The following is a 24,132-nucleotide window of genomic DNA, read 5'->3' as shown; positions in this document are numbered from 1 at the left end:
AAACAGATCACATAATGTCAAAAACAGGTAAAATTATCTTATGTTTTAGATGTGAAAACCTCCATTGTTGTCCAAAAAACTATTTAAAAAAAAACATCACACTGTTAACTCCAGGTGACATCTTCATTCATCACAATCAACATGGGCACCTGCAGCCACAGACTGACTGGGAGAGAGACTAAATCACTGTTATTTCATGGGAATTGTTGACGGCAAAAATATACAATATCACCAGCCTTGTTCTTTACCATTTTGGAGTTGTAAAATGTAAAACCTCACAAACACACACAGCAGCTATAAAACAGTGGAAAAAACTGCCATTGCCAGTAGGTCAAAACTTTGCTATTTTCCTTGTCTGTAGATGGTGCACAGCATGTCTATATCAGCAGTTCTAACCTGCTGCTACTTCTACTTTCCTTTTCAAAATGTGGTGCAGGTTTGAGTTGAACTGCAGGCCTGAAACTGCGGGGGCTCTGTAACTGGATGATATTGCTGTGGCCTGGTTTCAGGTACTTTGCATAACTGACAATGTGTGTCCTTCATTTCATTGCAGGGTCTTGGTTCCTTGGATGACGATGACCCTAACATTCTACTGGCCATTCAGCTGTCACTCCAGGACTCTGGGATGGCAGGGAGTGGGTCCAGCCATGAGGTCCTTGCCAATGAAGCCTCACTTGGCGCTATCGGCACCTCCCTGCCTTCTAGGCTTGAACAGAGTGCTCCTGGCGTAGAGGTCCTCCCCAGAGCTTCTCTAAGCAGCTCAGGACTGCTGGAGCTGGGAGATAACTTGGCAAGACTTGGCAACATCAACGTCAGCAGCCAGTATTCTGCTGCTACTGGTGTTCCTGCCTCTGTACAGCACTGTGACAGTCGCCACCGGACCTACGGGGCCTCTGTGCCAATACAAGCGGCTCCAGGTGGCAGCAACTCATCTACAGGCCTCTTCTCCTCTTCTAGTGACACGGTAGACTCAACTACATGTGGCAGCCACGACCCATCCTCATCCTCTGCTTTAGCTGCAAATGGTAACCTGCTGGGCAACATCATGGCTTGGTTCCACGACATGAATCCTCAAGGTATCACCCTGGTTCCGTCAACCACCTCTGACACCAATACAAACCTGGGTGCACTCCGTGCAGTTGGAGGGGGCTGCCGGCAAGATGATGAGAAAGCCGCTGTTGTCGTCCTGCCTCAGGAAGTGGTGGCAGATGTGGGTTTCTGCTCTCAGAAACTGAGTGACATGGAGGATAAGGAGTGTGCAGTCGCTGAGAGGCCGACCCAGTTAGACCTGGTGGGACTGGACACCATGCCGCTACCTTACATGGCCACCCTTGACCCAAGTGGAGACCATGCTGAGCGTGGAGGCTCAAAGGTCTGCCATGTCGACACTCCACGATGTCACTCTGTATCCGACCAGCTGCCCAGCACCAGCTCCTCTGAGTGGGAGGAGCAAGTGCACCTGGTATGATCTGATTGGCTGAGATGGGAAGGAGCTTTTCAGAAAGGCCAAAAACCACTAGGGATAGCAAATTAAATAGAGCTGAAGAATAGTAGCTATTAAGGTGGAATGTACACAGAATGAAGAATGTGTCAGTTTGTACTTGGTTGGAACATGGGGGAAGAAGTATTTAGACTCCTAGCTTAGTCTAGCATTCAGTCAGATCAGTTTCCTGTTTTGACTGTATTGTCAGTCCCTCATCAACCAGCCCTCTTGAAAAGAAAGCACTATCTGAAGGAGAGACTACATTTGATTATGAATTTCAGTGATATGTTTCCTGAAATGATTCTGTGCTGATAGAAATAAGAATAAGTTGCTTTTTGTGAAATCAGTTTTAGAGACTTTAGCTTTGTGCAGGTATTTTTTTTTACCACTGGAGTAAAAGCCTACTGTATGTCTGAGGCAGTTTTTTGACCTGTACATACGGAGCAGGTTAATATCCAATATTTGATCTGTAGGGGACAGGCTGAGAAGTAGTTCTCACTCCTGTCTATATCTGCCTACTTTATAGGTGCCAAACACTGACTAGCAAAAGCACAGTTTGCAGTCACCAAGTGGATTCTTCAAAGCAAATTGTGCCTGCTTATTACAATCTTGACGACTCAGCTGAACTTTAATGTGAAAGTCTCGAGCCATATTTTTATTTGAGATTGCGGCTGAGTGAAATTTTCAAATCTCGGTATCTAAAAGCTGTAGTGTGCTGTGTAAATCTGCAGTTTAAGACCATAATGGTTGTGTACTTAATTCTGTGAAACATTCACATTCAGAAACATTTTTGATTAATTATTCAAATGAACAGGAGGGGGTCTGCTCAAAAACATTTCAAAATGGACTTTACAATGGTGATTCATCTCCAAGCCTCAATCTTGAAACACTTTAGGTAGGAAATGTCTTCTGAGCTTCAAAAGCAACAAACGCTGTGAGGCCGAGATGCGACTCAGCATCATTCAGATGACACCTTTGTACAGCGTATTTTGGATTCCATTGTAGCTTGTCTTGAATTAATGTTTGAGCACTGCAGCTGAATGAGGATCCTGACAAACTAAGTAGACAGCAAGTAGTCTTGTTTATACACAGCAGGAAACGCCAGTGAAAGAGATCATCAAGCAGTCACATTCAGATTTTGGTGAATTAATCACTCAAGCCCAAGTCACTATAGTTAACCTCTGGGTCCTATTTACGTGTAACATAAGCAAAGCCTTCTTAGAGCTCTGCAGATGTCCCGGACTGCAGGGTAACGCATGGAGAAAATGTGAATGTGTGTTGCATCTCAAACACATGGGGAGTCCATGTTTTTGAAATGGTTCTCTACGCAGTTAGAGATACAGTGCCTTCATGTCAATCACCGTTATTTAATCCTTTTTCACACATTTTTCCTGAGTGCTAATTACACAGTATTTACAGTGTAAACAAAACAAACACCTGTTACCTTAAAGTTATTTCTCTCACAAAGTTTATAGTGTGCAGACATGAGCTCTTGATCTTTTTCCTCAAAAATATTTGTAGCATGAGGCTTTTCATTGGTTCTAGTAGTATAATTGTGTATGGATAAAACTGATTTTATATGATTTGGTATAATGGGTAACGGTTAATATCATACTTTCAAATCTTACCCCCAAATATTTTGAAATAAGGATTTATCTCTCTGCAGTAGGGCTCCTTGCCCTACATTTTTAAACAGATGGTTTTTCTGTGGTTTAGAAACTAAAATCACTGTATTGACTTTGGAATGAGTTGACCTACTGTATGTGTATGATGTGTCCTACCCAAAGACACTAAAATGGAGTAAAGTTGCAATATAACGGAGGTATTTATTTGAAATTAAACTGATCCATTAAAGAAAAATGGATTGTAAATAACCAATATGAAATGAACACATTAGTGTTTTACATTTAAGACTTAATGTTTTTGTACAGACTAATGTCTGGCTTAAGTAAATTTCTTTTCCAGCAGATGTATAGAGCCATATTAAATCTAAAAGTAGTGATTTGCTTTGAAAAGTGTCTTGAAGTTGTGAAACTGTGAGTGCCATGTGGTTAGTGGGGCTAACTTTTTTGGACATGGTTAATGTAAGTGGGTTAAACAGAGGAGACAACACATGTTGTCCTTTTTGTGTAGCAGTATGCCGTGCATGAAATGGGTACAAGTCTAAATGTAATTTGTACTTCCTTCAAATTTCACCTCTGATGTCCGGGTGATTTATTTTAAAATGGCATATAACATTTTGTAACTCATTGAGATTTTCTATTGTAAAGCAACTAATCCTTGAAATGCTATTTGCACTTTCATAGTCTATACTTGATACATTCCCTCTTTATATGAAAAATGTTTGATGTGTGATGCCAATAAACCATGTGTTGAGTTTTAATTTGTGTTTATTATGCCCTCGCGCCAGCGACAGCTGAGGTTGGAGGCATTATGTTTTTGGGTTGTCCATTCACACGATATCCCAGGAATGCTTTGAAGGAATGTCCTCAAATTTGGAACAACTGATTAGAATGTGGTGGTCAAAGGTCATGGTGACCTCACAAAACATGATGTTGGCCATAATTCAAGAATTCATACACTAATTATGATAAAATACACTTAATACCTTTTATTAAATTCCTTCAAATTCTTCACTACATATGTTATATGAGGACAGACATGGATGTAAACTGCAACTGGAAGGGTTGGCAGAAGCAAACAACTCTGAGGAAGTAATTGTAGTTCTTACAGATGTTAGGTGTTCTTGAATTTTATTGGTCATTTAGATACCTACAATTCTGAACAGCCATCATATTTTGGAGATAAAAAAGAACAGAGCAAACAGCTGGTTTTATGGGAGTGCTAAAGCTGATTCTGTCCTTTAATGGAGTTAGTTTGGTTTCTGGAATCTGGTTTTCCATAAGCATCTTTAAACTTTATTTAAACTGATCCTCAACAGTGATCATTAGTTTAGCAGGACTTATAACGTAAATGCTGCACAGGTCACAGGATTGCTAAACTACTTTGATGTAATATCACTGTAAATTACTTGTTGAGTGGCTGTTTCGTTACTTTCTGTTTGCCTTAAATTTCAGTTTCTTGTTACAGAACACTGAAAACAACTGTTAAGTTAAATTTAATAGAAATGAATATTAAGCACAAAGAATTTGGATATCTAGGTAAAAACACATTTTACTGCAGTATAAAACTCAAATATCAAAAGCACGTTGCACACAGTATATTCTAGTGAATTTTAACTCTCACCTTGATGTGTCCATTAAGAGAAACAGCTGTAACTTGGATACATCATAGACATCTGTCGTACTTAAATATGATAGCACGTGTGTTGAGCTTCAAGTGGGTTGTTAATCTTACAATTCTAGATACATGTACTTTCGTTGTACAGTTTGAAATTGAAACTGGAAGTAAGAGTCTTGTGTTTCAGTGTTGCTTTTGGGATGTCTGTCACGGAGGTTCGGTGTCAGCGGCAGAGGCCGATGAGCTGCAGCAGGAGCAGGAACAGGGAGACAATGTCCAAATAGAGGTTCAGAGCAGCAAACACATACTCCTCAGGAGACAACTCATACTTCCTGTGTTTCCCACCCAGGATAAGCTGGGTATCAAACACCAAGTACTGCAGAGACACAGATGAGACTCTTCAACACCACCAACAATGACGTTCGAAGGCAGCGTGCTTGTGTGATGAAAGACAGAGCAGCGCTTACAGGAATTGGTCTCAAAGAAAACACGAGCAGTATTTCTTATCTTCGAGAGAGGGGACTTGCAGATAAACGGGCCATATAAATAATCATGTAGTCAGAGTTGTGCAGCTGAACATAAGTTGTGACTTGCTGCTGACAGCCCGTTCAGCTCTGTGTGCAGTCGCAGTTTGTTCCACCAGCTGACAGGATGGGTCACAACATTTGCTGTTAATGCCGAAGGCAAGCAGAGAGGTGGCTGTGAAAATGAAGCCCACTGCTGTTATGCGATGCATAATTGAAATTAAAGGGCACGAGGACATCAGAGTCTCCCTTTTTACACTAACTGGTGGCAGGCTGCTTGGCGCTGTCATCAAATCTTACATTTACATACACTCACTTGACATTAAGCCTTCTTTAGTGATGGTTTCTTTCATTTTAAAAGGTCACTTAGTCTGTTCTCATTTCAACCGGTGCTGCAGAAGACCAGATTCTGTCACGAAGGTTTGAGTGTACTTACTAAGGAAAACAGCAAGGTTCCCAGGCAGGCGTATACGATGTAAAGATACTGTTGAAAGAATCAGACATAAAATCAGCAGAGGCATTCAGCGACACAAATGAGAGTAATACTATGTGGTTAAAAAAGATTCTCTTTTACCATTGAAAATGAAATGTTTCTTATTTTCTACTTGGTGTTTTCTGCAGATACAATAAGTCTTATCCATTAACTCCACAGCTAAAAAAGTGAGCATACTTTTATCCATTTTCCTTTCTAGTTGTTCTGTATGGTATATGTGATGGTAAAGCCTGATTAAGGGTGAACACGGTCTCCTTAAATAGCAGTTTAAAATCGATGGAATGCTTATTTCTGTAAATTCCCTGGTTTAGCTAAAACACTAACAGCCATCACAGTAAACAGCAGTGTACACTGAAATGCACCAGTCTGAGATCAGTGCAACTCCTGAGAGGTTTGAGAGTGCACGCTCTCTCCTTTATAGTCTGCTCACCACACAGGTCAGTGCCAGTACATCCTGGAAATAAAAGCTATGAGACTGTAGATACTGTCTCCCTCATACTGTACGCTGCTGCAATGCATTTCAAACCTGTTTTCACTGCAAACACAGCTGTAAACACACCGGCTCCTTGGTTTACCTGAGATCTGAGGATTGCACAAAGCAATGCAAACGAAAAGAGGGTCCAGGCAAACACCCACAGGCTCCCATTTGCTGCAGTGAGGTCCCACTGGTGCCAGAAAGGGGGGAGAAGAGAGCGTCACTGAATGTGACGAGCCTCTCAAACAGAAAACAGTATGCAAAACATCTCTCGGTTAAACTCATCATTTCCATAAAAGCCAGGGTGCCCAAGGTCGTCTGTACCGCAGCTGTGCTGTGAGGCACCGCAGATTACTCAATGATGAAAACATACCGCAGTCCAACACACAAGAAAATCCTAACGAGTCTGGGTACAGTGATCCTGGATAAACAATCAACAAGATGCAACACAGGCATAGAGGAGCGGAGGTAGTCTTTCGGCCTGCATGGACTTCTCAGACTGACAGAAAAAAGATGGCAGCTACTACAGGAGAATCATTAACACTTGTCACCTGAGGAGCTATGGCTAAAGATATGAGGCAGTCTTTGTGGCATTTATATGAAAAAAAGCTCTGTGCACAACATGAACTGCAGAAGAAGAGATGCTGGAAATTGCAAGATTAATATAAAGTTATAAAAAAGAAATTAAAAGTAAGTGACTGCTCACTGCACCAATACAACTATGTGCTTAGGTACATAAGTATTTGGACAGTGACAGTTTTTGGAGTTTAATACTCTGTACACCACCACAATGGATTTGAAATGAGTCCATCAAGATGTAATTAAAGTGCAGACTTTCAGTTTTAATGCGAGGGGGACGGTAAAACCAAGAGGAACTTGTACCAGAATTATGGAAAGAGAAGAGAATGGAGAAGGAAAGGAACAGCTCATGATCCAAAGCACCAAATCATCTGTCAGACATGGTGGAGGCAGTGTTATGGCATGGGCATGTATGGCTGCCAGTGGAAGTGGGTCACTGGTGTTTATTGATGATGTGACTGCTGATCGAAGTAGAAGGATGAATTCTGAGGTGTATAGGGGTTATACTATCTGCTCAGATTCAGCTAAATGCTGCACAACTGATAGGACGGTGCTTCACAATACAGATGGATAATGACCCAAAACATACTGCGAATGCAACACAAGAGCTTCTCAAGGCAAAGACATTGAATATTCTTCAATGGTCAAGTCAGTCACCTGACCTCAACTCAACAGATCATGCTTTTCATTTACTGAAGACGAAACTGGGGGCAGAACGACCCACAAAGAAGCAGCAACTGAAGGCGGCTGCAGCAAAGACCTGGCACAGCATCTCAAGGGAGGAAACTAAGCATTTGGTGATGTCCATGGGATCCAGACTTCAGGCAGTCATTGACCGCAAATGATTTTCCTCCAAGTATTAAACATAGTCCTTATATTTATCAATATGTTGGTTTGTACAATTACTTTCGATCCTCTGAAAACGAGGAACTATGTATAAAAATGGCTGTAATTCCTAAATGGTTAATGTGATATTTTTGTTAAACCCCTTGAATTAAAGCTGAAGGTCTACACTTCAATTATATCTTGATGGATTCATTTCAGATCCATTGTGGTGGTGTACAGAGGTTAAACTACGAAAACTGTCACTGTCCAAAAACTTATGGACCTAACTTTATCTGTTATGGCTTAGGGTCTGTTTATATCGCAGTATTATCTTCTATATGCGGGCTATTTCAACACGATGCATCTGCCTTCCTGCTACGGATAATGACAATGAGCAAAGAGCATTTAAAACCCGATATATGCTCATTATAACCATAAGACACCTGCTTGCTCATTTGATCAAATCTAAGAGGAAAGGATAAATGTCTGCAGATGCAACAAGTGGCAACAAGTAGCAGTTAAGTGGGACCTATAATGCAATTTGAATTTGGTCACATCTCTTTCACTCGTCTCTTTTTTTAACCCCACTGATTGTGGTATGATAACTTTTGTTCTGTATTTTGTTCTGAACTTAACTATCAAGCCATGCTGTCAGTGTAGAGGTCTCCTCACTTTTACACACTGACTCTTACTACATTTGCAACTTGTAATGAAACTTTTAAATGTTACTTACACAAGTTACTTTATATAAACCAAGTGACATCATTGTGCAAGATTAATGCTGTTCAAGTACTTCAAATAAAAAATAAAATGTGAAGTGTCTTTCTGAAGGAAAATCTATTATATCAGAGTTGCTCACCCTCTCGTTTTATGTTTTTTATGTTCCTTCCTTTAAAGTGCATGCCACTGCACAAAGTGCACCAGAAATGACCTTTTCCATAGTAAATTATATCTCGCTGGAGGAGCATCGTGTCTCCCAGTGTGTCCCTAAAAGGGTCTTTTGAAAGATTCATTCTAGGGTGTGTTTGCTTTACTAGACAGTTCATGGTGAAAGGAGACAGACAAAAAAAGGAAGAGTGGGGACTTAGCAAATAACAAAAGGCTGCAGGCCATTTCTGAACTCAAGATTTGCGGTAGGAGCCCCAGCCAGCACAAGAACAGCCCAGGCAGAGGTTTAACTCTGTCCCGCCACTGGACACAGGGAAATAACTTGTTCGGCAAATACACTGATTTCAGCAGTAATCAAAGTTTTGCCTGGACAGCAAACCCATCAGAGATCTGAACCTAAAACACTGCCACCAGCTCAGCATAACACTTTTTTGTTGACTGCGAAGGAAACACTACTCAGCGTACAGACATTTACCACTGACTGCATAGCGAAGTCGCCGCAGTTGATTAAATTTCCCTTTGGACTACACTGCCACCTGAGCTCAGTGTGTGTGACAGATCTTACCTTTGACTGCATAGCAAACAGACTCAAGGCAAAGGACACAATCGCTGTTGCCCCCACAGCCCACAGAACTGCTTCAGCATCAAAGTACCTGCAGACAAAAATATCAAACAGATATGCGGTGGGAAAGGCACCCCATGTCTAACTAGTCAGCAGGCAGAGTGGATATATGAACAGTGGGGTTCTGTTTAATCCTAAAAAGGAAACATTTCTTTCCTGTAGGAAATGTGGTATTTTTTCATTTATTAGTCTCAATTATATGTCTCAGATAGAATGATGCCAGGGACCCTTAGTGGACTTGCATCTCATAATATATTGCCTATTTTCATTTCATACCAGTTACAACTTCAGTTAAGGCAATGTCCTATAAATATGATAATTTGAATGTATTATTGATAGTCAGGCCTCAGCTGATGCCTTTTCTGACAGTGACATGCTGCGAAAAAGAAATGTCTCTCAGATGGAAAAGGTAACTTGTATTTACACAGACGCTGGTACAGAAAAATTGGTTCTGAACCGTTTGTGACGCTTGTGATTTAACTTCAGCCGAAGACCTGGAAAATATGATTCCCTATGCTTTTTTATTTGGTAAACCAGCAATGATAACATCTTATCAGGTTTGATAACCTCATTGCTGGCACCAAGGAACCTGTCATATATGGATCAAATAGGGGAGTTGTTGTGTAAATGATCCAGCATCAGGTGGGGATTAATCCTTGGAATCAAACTCACACTGCCACAGATCCAAGCATGAGGCCCTCTGCAATAGTCTGAGACGGGGAAAGAGAGAGAGAGAGAGAGAGAGAAGTGAAAAGTAAATACAACACCAAAAAAACAAAAACTTTGAAATAGAGCTGCTGTGGTGGGGGTTTAATTTGATGCTTGGCTGGTACTGCTTCTACTCACAAACAGGCCCAGGGCGATGAAATTGAGGGGGACCTGACGACGGAGGTTGACACAGCAGGACAAGGCCACGATGAGCACCATCACCGCTGCCCTATTTCAGAGAGAATATAGAGTGTATCGTAAAGACCAAATAAACAGGCTATAAAATAAACCCACTGTGTTCAATCTGTGAATTCACTGAATGCATTATTTATGTACAGTGTAGCTGGCAGTTTCTCGGACTGGGATTCAGACTGGAGCGACTGAGTTCTATGGGTTCCCATGAGCGACATTTTCACTCAGGTACCTCACCAAACATGTGATTTGTGGATGGTCAACCTGATTGAAACCTGATTAAAGTCTACATCGTCTAGACAATCAAACCGAATGTTTTAGAAAGCTTACATCATGCTGTAGGAGAACCAGTGGTTGGCCCATACCCATTTCCTGAGAGTGTCCCTGTTATTTGACAAGAAAAAGGATTAGGAGCAAAAGGGGGGGGTTTAATAGAGGTGCCCTTTGGTCGATAGAGGCAGTAGAATGATTTTATTAAATATTAACAGACAGAGAATTTTGCACATGGGAGCTGAATACAATTTATGAAAAGAAATTAGTGCGGCTGCATTCTACCACATCCATTATACAGAACATATAAAGCTTTCGTACTACTGCCAGCAAAAATATTATGTGGTAGAAATGCTCTTTTATTCTCTACCAACGTGTCTCAGCTCAAATATTTATGATGATTTCAGCAGTGCTGTGTTGCATGCTCAAGGTTTTTGCGGGGACAACTATGGTACTTTTGTTACTCTGTGATATTGGGTGCTCTCACACGCTGACAGACTACACTAAAGGTGGATAGATGGAAAGGTGCCTGTCATGGATTTCTCTCTTTTAGGAAGGAATTCCCCTGTGTGATGGTACCTCACCAGTAAAGAAAAGCACAGATGATCCCCACAGTCACCAGCAGCTGAATCATCAAGGTCAAGTAGACTTTCCTTATGAAACCTGTTCACAAAGACAGACACAGACACATCGTGAGACATTACAGAGAGAGAGGGAAACAGGCGGGAGAAAGCTAGAAAACAATGACAAAAAAAAATCAGCCAGAGGGAGGCAGACAGGCAGGTGGGGTTGTTTATGCTGCACCACAATTCAAAACGGTTGTTTTCACCAACCCTGCATTTTATCCTCTCATTTACAATGATTTGTGTTGTGCAAGAGGTGGAGAGATGAGGCAGGGTATAGCACAGATCAGGGAACCATTTTCAATTCCAAATCAATCTCAAGAAGGATTGCAAAGCAGATTAGGGAGTAAATATTGTTTATCCCTTTTTCAGCTCTGACCATGGAAACAAAACCCTTAATTTCTCTCACTTTCTCCCTCTGTTCGCTCCTCCCTTCTTTTAGCCCTCACCTCTTCGTATGGCAGCATCACTGAAGCCGCTATCCTCGAAGCCATAAGAGTAGACAGGCGGAGCTTGATCATACTGCTGGCTGCCTTCAGCTGCTGCCGCAGGCTCTGGATTGACCATGTTATCATAGGTGCCAGGAGGGGAGACCACAGCAACATTCCCCTTCCCCACCTGGATCATTCAGACGAACCACTTGATAGGCAGTTCAAACTACACTTCTGGAAAATTCTACTTGTTATTTTAACAACAATCATAGAAAACATAATCAAAAAATGTCCACAATTACTGTTGTTTTAAGGTTTTATAATGATCCTACGATCAAAGCCTGGTAGTGTATGATTTAGGCTGATGCTGTGGTAGTAGTTGGACATCAAATATAAAATAAACAGGATATAAACCAGATTTCAGCTTACTGCCTAGTTCCCCTTTCTTCTGTAATAAAAATGTTCTAATATTGCTACTAACCTGATAGCTCACGCCTCTATTAGAACTCTCTCCATAGTCCTGAAGGTTGTACGGAGGGGGGTGAAGTCCATATCCACCATTCCTGCTGCCATTAGTTTGGTCCATTCCACCAAAAGCTAGCAGATCTTTTAATGGACTGAGGCACAAAACTGACAGAGAAGAAACGTTAGACAAACCGGTAAGTTAAGGTCATGGCTGAGACACAAAAGCATCCTTTTGCACTGCGTCAGCACTTTAAACAGTGATGTTAAATTGGCAAACGGGGCAATGTCAGTGTGGAACAAATAATGGAGTAATTACAAAATGATGCATCACACAAACACTAAGAGCCATTCATGACTAACATCCATAATTATGGCCTTAAGCCCCCATTTAATAGAGCTGTATGTATACTGAATGGCCAAATAGCTTGTGGTTAATTGATCTCAGAGGAAATTTAGTTGTCATCAAGAGTTGCAGACAGACAGTAAACTCTGGGATTTAGTTTATACAGCATATATACTTAAGACATAAGAGGGAGTTTAAGGTCCCTGGTTTTGCATTAATCCTAAAAGAAATGAAGTTATAATTAACTACACACTGACCAACTCTGTATGACATAAAACTACAGTAAAGCAATGACAACACTTGCTGTAGATTAGAAATCGTTACGAAGCCCACAAAACAGTTTCAGAGAAACATCAGCACTGCATAGATGTATATATGTATGTAGACTGGACAGAACAAAGTGAAAATAAATTGAATTATATGTATTAAACACATTTTCTAATATTTGAATGACATGAAGTGGACTTTGTTTCTGTTTGCTTACAAAGCCCGAAAGGCTTGAACCTCGCTTCCGACATGATGAACGAAACACTTCCAAAAGTACCCTTTGTGTTTTTTAAGTCTTCAAAAAGTGATCAATTGCTGTTTGACTTTAGGTATGCTCACATTAATCAATTAATTATAGCTCTATCATCCATTATAGTGTGTCTTACCTCTGCTGCGACAGCCAGGAATCTGCTCTGCCGCTCTTCCTGTAGTGTTGGCTCACCTTCAGGGCAAAGTCTACCTGCTATCACTCGGTTCCCACAGAGACAGGACTTCAGCTCCAGGGGAAAAGATATATATCCCTCATTAGGCTCACTGGGATATTCAGATGAAGCTCTTAAAATGTCATTAAACCAACCAGGCTGGCACCTTGTCGGAGCAAATTACGTCTTTACCTTTTTCTTCCAGCAAGGATGATCCACACAGGCCTTTAGAATAAATACTGCTGCTTTCAAACACTTCAACAAAGGTGTGTTTTAAATATAAATTTCCTGTAATGATACATCCTTAGCCTGCTGTGAAAAATGAGTCTGTAACATTTCATCCTGTACTGTACAATAAGGCCAATGCAGTACAATGGCACCCTGTGAAACCCTGAGAGTCACGTGAGCTCCCTGGCTCACCTAGGTTACACATTGATAGCATCCGGCCCGTGGAAACCATCCAGTGACTGAGAGACGAATTAAAGATCAATCCAACCTACACAAAGGGATTATGGACATTGAGTCACATCAAGGAAGAATAGCTGAGGACACACTGTATGCTGAAAATACATGAACTAATGTAGGTCAACACAGTCTTAGTTCTTCTCCATGGAGAATTGCCACTGAAAGGGAAATAGAGAAGACTTCAGCCATGAATGAGAATCAGACCAGGATGAAGCTCAAGCGATCTCATGTAAATTGTAATTTCCACGTCTTAGCATCGATTAAATTTGATTACACTACACGTGAATCGTTTTTATGTGATATTTAAAGTGACTATGCCTCCGATACATAATAATTAGATACTTAACCTCTAGATGGCATTCCAGCCTCTTTTCAAGTTATGGATGAACAAGCAAAGAGTCTGGTGAACCTCCTGCCTCGTGTACAAAAACCCAGCAACTCTGGGGTTGGATTTGAAAGACAGTGGATCTGCAAAGGACACACACAAATGATATGACTGTATCAGCATTTGAGGTTGAGGTTTAATGTTAGAATGGTACCAAAAAAATAAAGAAAAAGAAAAAGAAATTCCAAATTCGCTGGATCAGAGCACATCACAAAAAAAGAGAATTTCTATTAGGTGAGAGTTTTCTCTCAATCCAAACATTTCACAACATCTTACGGAAACTATTCATATATCAGGCAAACACTGGGGGGCACTAGTCTCCTGTGCATCTTCTACTAATTGCAGTGATTTTCGTTGTGACTCTCCCCCTTCTCATTCTGCCACCTCCACACCCAACCAGCAGCACCAGATCAGCTGCCTCTTCATTTGAACTGCTGGATCAAATCCTTCATTTCTCTCACTTACATGTGACATGTGATGGTTTTGTTTTTTTCAAAGTATTGCTAAAACAAAAGGAAACACTATTTTTCCTCTTTAGCCGGCAATATGTAGAGAATAATGTTAAAAAAGTAAAGAAAATTAAGACTTGTTACATAGTGGCATGCTCATCATATTTGAAGGCAGAGACAACTTTTCTGCCACAAATCCAGATTCTCACTCTGTTCCTCTTCTGACTGGCGTGTCAACATGGGCTGGATTTACACCGCCTGCTCAAATCTGATGAGCTGGCTCTCACCTATTCATGAGATCTGAGTCGGATTTGAATGGGCGGCACAACAAACAAAGTCACATTTGAGCAGGCAGTTGAAATCCGGCCTGTGTTGACACACCAATCAGTGCGGAGCCCAGTGTGAGGCCGCATTTAACACAGATCTGATTGCCTTGGCGTTGTCCAAACAGGAGCAACACACGAGGCTGAAGCCACATGGTGCAGAATGTGTGCAGAGCAGAGAGCTGTGTCCATAGTAAGAGTCACAGGATGGACGGGGGGGCAGAAGAACGGAAAGATGGAGGAATGGAGGGACAGAGGGACGGAGAGATAGATAGATGGATAGAAGCAGACAGACTGTGACAGCTCTGTTTTGTCAGACTGCTATGATGCTCTTTGGGGCTTTTGGGACTGAGGATCACAGAGGGGAGTGTTGTGGTGTCACTGGAGAAAGAGAGATGGAGTCATCGCGTGAGTCTCTCTCTCCACTGCTTGCAGTTGTGAAATATTGCTTCCTGGCCGCTCTGGCCACATAAGGATTTATTTGGAGAATTGAAATGGTGGTTTGTGTGGCCTGAGAGAGCCCCAGTGCAGGTCTGGAGGTCTGTTTCACTAGCTGCCTCCTCATTTCTAATTTACAACCCCCCTGAAGCTGCTAATGTAGAATTTCAGCAGGATGTATGGCTGATGGGAGAGCTCTACAATGGCTTGTACTACACAGTGGGACTGCTTGTGATACTGTAAATAAGGAGACAGCCTGCACTGTGTTCCATTTAATAAAATCAGCTGGTCCAGCTGTGTCAAGTAAGGAATATTATTTCATCACATATCATTTTGATTTACTATGAGGGCCAAATCAGTGTTGCAGTAGATTTCAGAATGACTTGCATCGTCTTGGTTAGTAAATGAGTGTGGCACAGAAGGCACAGCTGCACACAAAGTAACTCAGTGGACATAATTAAGTGAATAAATGACTGTTATCCATAGTTGACTTAATATATTACATTAATGTAGCAGAGAGCACAAAACTGCAAATAAATTGATCCTTATTAGAGTCAGAGTTTACATTAACTGTGTCTACATTACTGAATTATAAATAATCTCCAAGAAACGTCGGTCTAAATATATTCAACAAGGAGCTTAATTGATTGAGTATCATCGGCTGTGCTGCAGACATGCGATATCTAAACTACAGTCACTGAAATGCTCCATGATTATTTTGTCATTTTCATCTGTGGCTCTGTCACAATTTATCTTCAAAATAACCATATTAAAGGGAAATTAAGACATCTACTCTGACATCAGCTTGGATCTGTGAAATAAATAAAGTCACAGATCCAGTTTTAAATCATGCTATTGCAATGGGAAACCTAATTCAGCATACAGTATGTAAAGAAAAGAAAATTACACGGGTTGAAAGTGTGGAGACTCATATTACCTGGAAACTTCACAGTGTTTTCCATTAAAAGCAATCATAGCAATACATAACTTCATTTGGAAGAAATCTAATGGGTCCTATAGTAAATCATTATATATCGACCCAGTTGTTGTAAAATCAATTGCAAACATAGGTCCTACACATACACATGCTGCTGGCCTTTGGCAATCTTGTCTTTCTAACTCCTCTCTGACTCATTTTCACTTTTAAAAGACTCCACCAAAATAACGTTTTCACGCCACTGCGGTTCTTTTACCAACAAAAACTGGAATATATATATAACAATATATAACAACATCAGCGCAGATAATGACAGCCATTATTGCATTATCCATCCACAATGCAGTCTTATAAAATAGCAGTCTAGTTTTCACATGTTTCAACCATACTCAGACAGCCAAGGAACCAAATTGAATTTTCAGTCCAAACACATACTGCGGACAAAGACCGAAACCTCTCTGACAGTTAAGGAATCACAGACATCTAGTCTCTAATTACCTTCAAATGATTTAAACTTGATCTGTTACTTGCATAGATCTGCAAGTCCTCTGAGATTTTGATGCCAAAAATGAAATGGATTTTTGTTAAATAGCTGAATGAATTAATTGAATTTAAATAAGACATCCTATCTGATATTATTACAACTTTCTGTATATGTCACTGTCTAAACATTAAAAAAGCGTCTTTATTTTCTCACTGCAAAAGCTCAGCCAGTTAATTAGGGTCTATAGGCTTCTGAACTGACCATCCCACACGGATCTGAACACATTCTGACCGCTCATTTTTCTGACGATGTTAGGATGCTGAGTTTGGGAGGCAGGAAAGTTCCTTCAAAGCCATGACAGGCTGGGGATATGCTGCCAGGTCCAGTATAGGTTCGAGCTCTATGAAATCCCTCGAGGAGCAATCGACATCATGGAAAAGTCTCTACCTCCTTCTGTATTCCTGCTGCAGACATACTGCACCTAATAATGCTGAGATTAAATATGGAAAATGCGTCACCACATGGGGATCAAGTTAGTGATGTTTATCACCGTGTGAATGGTAGAAATGGCGCCGTCATATATATATACAAATAAAACCATCATAATTTCTCTCTCATCATGCAAGGCAGATACAGAATTATTTACGTCTGTATGAGAAAAAATCTAGATAGCAAACTGGAAATTCTTTCACTGTTAACTGTTAAATTATTTGTAACACAGGATGCAGAAACGACGTTCTTCTGTATGGAGTGTATGGATGCCTGAGATCACACTGTGACAGTCTCCAGTCCAAATTGGCAGGTGACCAAGGCAATATGAGTAAAATAATTTGAAACTAGTGTAAGCAGGCAGTCCGAGGACAAATGGATGTCTCATCTGTGAAGAGGCCACGCAGCCATTTGCTGTCAGATGCTCCCTGTCAAAAACTGGGCAGAGAAGATTTTGATTTTGGGTCTTTTCTTCCATGACAGAATTTATTCAGAGAACAGAGAAAATGGATTTCACATACGCCATGACAACCACAGAACAATAACTGACAGTGGCATTTCACTGCTGTTATGGCTCTGACAAGAGGAACCACTGCTGCCACCATCCCGTGGTCACACGTCAGCCTTTTCCTCTCTCGGCTTTACAACACAGACTGCTTGGTTAATGATCTCATATATGTACGTTGGAGCATTTCTTTGGCTATACCGCTGTATAAAAAACTTGCAATATAGATTACTTGTTATTTACTCAATTTGTTGGGACCCCTGTAAGATTTACTGTCTATGTATAAAGGATATGGTATAAATCGAAAACATACATCATATACAAAAACAAATTATGAGTATATAAATTCAATATGATATTTTACCTTATTATGCACATGCAGGGATTCAGGGAAAGATCTCAAGACCAATCAGGCCTTGTATTCAAACAACACTTAGACCTTCTTCACAGGATCACCAGTAAACTGGCAACCGCTTTGCTCTGTTTGAGCTGTTGTTTGATTATGGACACAGTGATGATGCCAAACCTTGTAGCAGTTGAAATTTAAAGGCCATGAAAATCCATTGTCTCAGTCTCCTTATTATGAGCAATGGAGTCAAACTCAAATACAAAAGTGTCCGTTAAAGTTTGATCAGTTTTTCTTCACTCACAAGAGAGTGTGGGGTTCTTTGCTAGTATTGACAGGGTCAATCAAATGTAACAAACTCCACCCAGATTGTGCTTGTAAATATTGGACAGACTGACAGACTTTTGAAGAGGTGGACAGATGTAGGGACTAACAGACCAATTACCTTAGCCCCAGCACTACCAGGACCAAAGCCGTCCTTCAGATTCAGAATTAACATAATGATTTTTTAATCCCTGAGGAAAATTATTGTTTACATTAAGCATTATATGTTTTCCACGCAACCTCAAAACTGCTTTAAGCTGCCTCAGGTATTTAACAAGCAAGCAACAGACTAAACTACATTTGTCACAAACCAGTTATTGCAGATGTGCTTTTCTCTGGTTGGATTGGAGGTGAGCATCAGGACAGGGAAGAAAGGAAGGATAAATAAACTAATGACGAGACCAATGCTGGTCTGCAGCAGAGCAGAAGATGAAGGTTAGTGCAGCTACAGAGTAACTTCAGCTTTTAGATATACTTTTGTACCAACAGCTATGTGCCAGCTGTGAGGGAACAAAAGCAGGACACCTGCAGCGTCTGAGTGAAAAATACTGGCCTGTATTTTAAATTTCAGCTCCTGGGACTATTATGTTTTTTTCCCCCCTGTATGCACAATTAGCAATGTCCAGGGAGATACAGAGAATAGAACAACATGTGTTCACACACTGATTTTCCCAGTACACTATATGGCACCTCATATTAGTCATGGTATGAGGACAGCCACCAAATTCACATATTCAAATCAACACATTCTTGTCTGCATATGTAAAGTGCGTGTTGAGAAAGTGTACAGATTTACAGCAACTGTCTCACTTGCTGAAAAATACAAGGCTAACTTTGCACCTACTTGTCTCTTTCTTTATACTTATATATATATATATATATATATATACTCTATACTATATATTTCCTATCTTGTGGTATGTCATTTCTTCTTTAAACGTAACGTATTATGCAGCTCTTTCTCAGTACATGCTTTGCAGTTATTTTGAGCACGCTACCATAATACAATTGGGAATATTTCACTAGAAGAATGAGGTTCTGTATGCTGTATGTACAATGTTTTGATCCAGTAGATAGAAGCATTTAGAAGCAGCCGTTAAAAGCTGTAGTACATTCGAATTTAGCAGCATTAAGGAACTGTTTGGATTCTGATTGACAGACTCTGACTTTAAAATCATTTCCAAGTGACTTTCATTAAACGGCTTCAATTGGGCAAATAACTAGTAAATGATGCAAACTCGGACAATGGCACAAAGGAGCAGGGGAAGGACAAAAACAGGAATGGCTTTAGTCACAGCCAACCAAATCTTTCTTTCCTTTATAAACCAGTGAGGTATTATAATTTTGTGATTTTAGTGAATCTGGAGCTAAAGAAGACAAAAGTATAAGCCAAGAGGAATCCAGTGTCCCTGTGTAGGACTTTAAGGACTGCCATAAGTCAATACATGGCACCCTCATTTAAATTAGATTGGAAGGAGATAATACATGATCTTATAATGTTGCTCTGGTCCGAGGAGATGGTTCAACAAAATTTAGCTAAGAGCCAAACAGGAATGGCAGCAAACTGCAGGGGCAGTTTGGGTCATCCATCATACATTCCCTGACGTCTGAGGAGAATGTAGCCGCCTCCGCACTCCCCGCTTTATGCATTATGTTGCATACCAGCACCATAATACACAGCCATTATGTACAGAAAACAGCTAGAAAGAAGTCTGACTCTGTTTTACCGCATGATTATCTACAAAAAGATTGCTAGCTGAGGTGTTCTTGAATCCCGGTGTTTTTGTGCTTTTAACCTGGTCTGCGAGAAAGGGTGTCCAAAAAAACACACACATCCAGTGATCCTTGACACCAAAATTGCAGCCCTTAATAGCTACTCACACACCATTTCTGATGCCTTTCCTCCGACTGAGGTATAGTCAAGTTTACAGTAGGTCGCCAAAACACTGAGAGGAGCTACAGAAAGAAAAAGAAAAAACAAACCAACTTAATACATTCATAAATAAACCTGTGCTTAGACCTGCCACTTAGCTGACACAAATCCCTTGCATGCACGGCCATGGGTTTTCTCTGTGTGCTGTTTAATGGACAACTTAAGCTGCCCTCTTTGAGAAGGCGCTGCAGGCACCACTGTGGCAAATTAAAACCAGCAGAAGACCATGTGATTATTCCTTAGCAGGACAAATATGCTTAATCATATGCTTAGATAGCATCATATGTGGCACATTTTCCCCTCCCCTTCAGTTTTTATGCTGAAATGAATTCCATTTCCTGCAGAGCATGCATGATGATAAATTCAAAATGTCAGCATCCTATGATTTATAATATAGTCTTTAACTGGGCGGGTTGTATATCATTGCCCAAACATTTCACTGACAAGATGAAATGTCACATATTAATTCATGGCTCATAACTGCAGCTTTTTTCTCCCTCCATGTGTCTGTCAACACGTTGCAGTATACATATTCTTATCAGTGCGTAGAGGCATCAACTCTCTCAGCGTGTGTCCTCGTCTGCCAGGTACTTCACACAGGTGGAATCTAAAGAGCATATTATCGGATTCTCACAGAAGGAGAAACATCTGTTCTGCTCATTCATAAGATAGACAAGGCCGACAGAACAAGGAGAGTGTGTTGAATAAATCTGAATGGTTTATTGATTGCACTTCCAATACTGTACTTGGTTTCTATATATAGACTGTACATACTGTACAAACATAGCACTTCACATCACAATAAAGCCAAGCTACTTGTAGCATTTGATGCAAAATAAAACTATTGTATTTTCCAGAAGTTCTTGGTGTGTGACCTTAACTGACTTCCTTGCTGTGGTGCATAAAGCCAATTAGATATGTTTTTGGTTTGTATTTGTTTCTGTATTAACAAAATATAAGTCCAAGAAAACAAAGGGAGGGCAGAAATGCTGTTCAGTTGTTCTAACCCTGTGAATAAAATAATACATGTGCTGTTTCAGTGATGAATCCCAATTACTCACTTACACACTGGAGTGATCAAAAGCAGGCTCCTGCGTTCTGTTATGAGGTTTCGTTTCTCTGGATTTTCCTGAAGGGGATTTTTGGGGAGCGTAGGAGTTTTTTACGACTGCTGTGACTGAGGTTTTGAGGAGCTGATGAAATTATAATAATGTGCTGTGTGTTTTGAAAACCGCACTCTTGTCCTTCGTAAGGCTCGTCCTCCATACAGCAGAGCACATTAACAGCTTCAGTTTGATGTCTTAAGGGTTTTTCCTGTGGTGAGGAATGCTGTATGTGACAGATGTGATTGGCTGGTCAAAAGCATGTTTTTTAAAGAACAAGAAAAAGAAAAATCGGCTGTGTGCAGCTGCTTATTTCACATCAGACTGAAGCTGCTTCCTTCAGGAGTGTGTCACAAGGCATTAGAAGCTAATTTAGAAAGTTTCCACGACGAATTGCTGGAGACATTGGGGCTATTATGTTGGACACCCTGTGAGCGATTAGATCAAAGCTGTCATGTGCCAAGAAGAGATTTAGTGTTCACACTAGGTTGCTACAGTATATCAAGGTCATATGGATCTGGCTCGAGGCTGGCTTTTCTAATTCCCCTTCCAGGTATTCTCTGATCTGCATGTCTAACAAAAAGTGGACAAAGAGCTACAAGCAGGTCGCATTTACATATTTTCCTTCAGCACTTTCAGTGTTCTATGGTTGTTTGAACCACATTGTTAGCACGTGTTATGACCTGATCAATCATTTAGTCTAGAGCTGTCAACCTCTCTTATATTAACATTTAATTTGTATCGTCAGTATGTAAACAGAAATCCCCTCCAAAGTGTATTCATAGTAACTCGCACAGTGGTTGTCCAATTTGTACGTGCACATGGCTGACGTCAACTGACGTAGGCAACCTATTAAAATGTCATCTGCACTGACAGTACAGCGGTTGTGAAATGGTGTCCGTTTATGGGGAGTCTAATTCATAAGAATTATACGCGATTATCTAGTTTTATGTAATATTTATACACTAACAGTGAAAAAGTCACAATGAAAAGAGGAAACGAGCCAAAAAGACAACTTGTTAGCTTAGGTCAGTGAGCTGACTGAGCAGGAAAGAAGTGGTTCAAAGATGCTAAGGGGATATTCTACTGGAATCAGTAAATTAAATGAATAGTTTGACATTTTTAGTAATACGCTTATTTGCTTTCTTGCAGAGAGTTAGATTAGAAAATCGATACCACTTTCATATCTGTACGCTAAATCTGAAGCTACAGCCAGTAGCCAGTTAGTTTAGCTTAGCATAAAGATTAGAAACAGCAAGCCTGGCTCTGTCCAAACATAATTTGCCTACCGGCACCTGTAAAGCTCCCTGGATTTTTGTGTTTTAAGAAGCTTTGACTATTTCTCAGCTAGCTATAGTAACTTGCTGGTGTCTCTGCTAGTTGCCTGGCAACCTCAGAGTGACAACAAGAAACAGATTCGAGACTGACATCTACTCATCTAACTCTCAGCAAGAAAGAGAATAAGCATATTTCCCAAAATGTCACAGTATTCCTCTAAGGTTCTTTTGAGAAACTTTTTTGTATGTTCAGAAAGAAATGTAGCAACACATAAATTACTGTGCTAAAGTTTTAGGCATAAAAAGTGAAGTGAGGATGCTTTCAAAAATGCCATTAACAGTTTTGATTTCTTGTCACTGAACATACAGTGGCTTCAGAAAGTATTCAGATATCTCCCCCATTTTTGCACACTTTATTGTGTTGAAGATGTACTTGTAAATTGATCAAATTTAACATTTTGCCCATCAGTCAAACATGGTTTTAGATTGTTTTGCAAATTTATTAAGAATCAAAAAAAGAAATCCCCCTTTACAAAAGTATTCAGACCCTTAATTCAGTACTTTGTGAAGGCCCCTTTGGCAGCAAGTACAGCTTTGAGTCTTCTTGGGGAAGTCTCTACAAAGTTTATCCCGTTCTTCCTGTCAGATCCTCTCAGGCTCTGTCAGATTGGATGGGAAGCATCTGTGAACTTCTATCTTCAGGTCTCTCTATTGATGTTCTGTGGGGTTTTCTTGGCTGTATGGTGCAGGGCATTGTCGTTCTGAAAGGTGAACCGTTGCCCCAGTCTCAGATCACGTGCACTCTGGAGCAGGTTTTCTCCAAGGACCTCTCTGTATTTGGCTGAAAATCATCCTTCCTTGAAATCTGACCAGTCTCCCTGTCCCTGCTTATGGATCCTGCTCATGGGTCATGATGACAACTGCCTGATAATAAATCATTTTGTTGGAATCTGCAATATCTTGTCTCTGTTCAGCCTCCATGACAGTAAATCCTACCCCTCTGCCACAGACACACACTCTTCTGTTCACTCAGTTGCTCTCATGATAGTGTTGATAGTGATCATTGACCTGTGTAACATTCTTCATCCATTGTAGGCTATTTCCCAAAGCACGTGATTTAACTGTGGGTTCAAAATTTATTTAGCTGAAATGGTTATGGAGGAATTTACATTATTCATCCACTTTAAGATTAAGAGTATATTAAACTATATAACTCTTCTAGTCCGTGCTATCTGAAACTGTTCCACAGAATATTAAATCCCAGTCTATTTTCCAAGACATAACCTTTGCATGAATTTTATTGATATGAGATGTGAAATTGCTGCTACTTAGTACACAATCCTTAGGAACTTGGGCTCTTAAAATTTTGCTGGACCTTAAGGTGGTTTGAGGTTTAATTTCTTTAGTCATAATGTGAAGATGAATACATTGAGCAAAATTTATCATTTTTTTTTTTTAAAGTCCTTATACAATTAAGACATAAAATCCAGATAGGTTTACCTGCATATAAGTGTGTCTGTAACTTGGGGTTTTCCTTTCTCAAACGGTTTCCCATCTATATCAAGAACAGTCTACCACCCTGAGGACATCTGGCCAATGAGAGCAGAGTGGTTGATAATGGTTCATTAGTGAAAGACTGAAATACACAGTGAGAGAGAGGCTAGTTAGTCAACTGACAATCCAGCACATTAGAGCCAAAAGATCCACGAGAGCAAACACAACTCATGCGCGCACAGGGGAAGCAAACCGACAATTTCATTGACTTATGCTTCTCTCGGTACACACAACAACTTATGCAATACAGCATTGGAATTGAAAACTCTG

At 40.4% G+C, this 24,132-nt stretch overlaps 2 protein-coding genes across 6 annotated transcripts in view; one reads left to right on the top strand and one right to left on the bottom strand.

Annotated features, from left to right (window-relative positions):
- Nucleotides 1-3,866, top strand: part of LOC120783834 (ankyrin repeat and IBR domain-containing protein 1-like) — a 37,236-nt gene extending 33,370 nt beyond the window's left edge. The window contains exon 20 of the mRNA XM_040117118.1: nucleotides 554-3,866. Coding sequence (XP_039973052.1) covers nucleotides 554-1,468 — 915 coding nt within the window. The 3' untranslated portion in view covers nucleotides 1,469-3,866. The remainder of the gene's footprint in view (nucleotides 1-553) is intronic.
- On the bottom strand, nucleotides 3,839-13,218 carry zgc:110410 (uncharacterized protein LOC553618 homolog). 5 transcript variants are annotated; one of them, XM_040117119.1, is made up of 12 exons: nucleotides 13,043-13,218; nucleotides 12,815-12,925; nucleotides 11,835-11,983; nucleotides 11,372-11,540; nucleotides 10,884-10,962; nucleotides 10,360-10,413; nucleotides 9,976-10,066; nucleotides 9,802-9,839; nucleotides 9,073-9,160; nucleotides 6,316-6,405; nucleotides 5,684-5,731; nucleotides 3,839-5,099 (listed from the first exon to the last, which is right to left on the bottom strand). In XM_040117119.1, the coding sequence occupies exons 3-12, from the start codon at nucleotides 11,937-11,939 to the stop codon at nucleotides 4,947-4,949; spliced, it is 915 nt and encodes a 304-aa protein (XP_039973053.1). In that variant the 5' UTR covers nucleotides 11,940-11,983; nucleotides 12,815-12,925; nucleotides 13,043-13,218; the 3' UTR covers nucleotides 3,839-4,946. The 5 variants fall into 5 exon arrangements, 4 of the variants coding, with proteins under 4 accessions (XP_039973053.1, XP_039973056.1, XP_039973054.1 ...); XM_040117122.1 differs by having other exon boundaries at nucleotides 3,839-4,967; nucleotides 12,815-13,218; XM_040117121.1 differs by having other exon boundaries at nucleotides 4,987-5,159; nucleotides 12,815-13,218.
- Between the last annotated feature and the right edge of the window lie 10,914 nt (nucleotides 13,219-24,132).

The sequence above is a fragment of the Xiphias gladius genome, chromosome 22, assembly GCF_016859285.1.
Source record: "Xiphias gladius isolate SHS-SW01 ecotype Sanya breed wild chromosome 22, ASM1685928v1, whole genome shotgun sequence".
In the NCBI taxonomy this organism is placed as follows: Eukaryota; Metazoa; Chordata; class Actinopteri; order Istiophoriformes; family Xiphiidae; genus Xiphias; species Xiphias gladius.
Note: the sequence above shows the minus strand (reverse complement) of the source record. Positions and strands in the feature narration are given on the sequence as shown.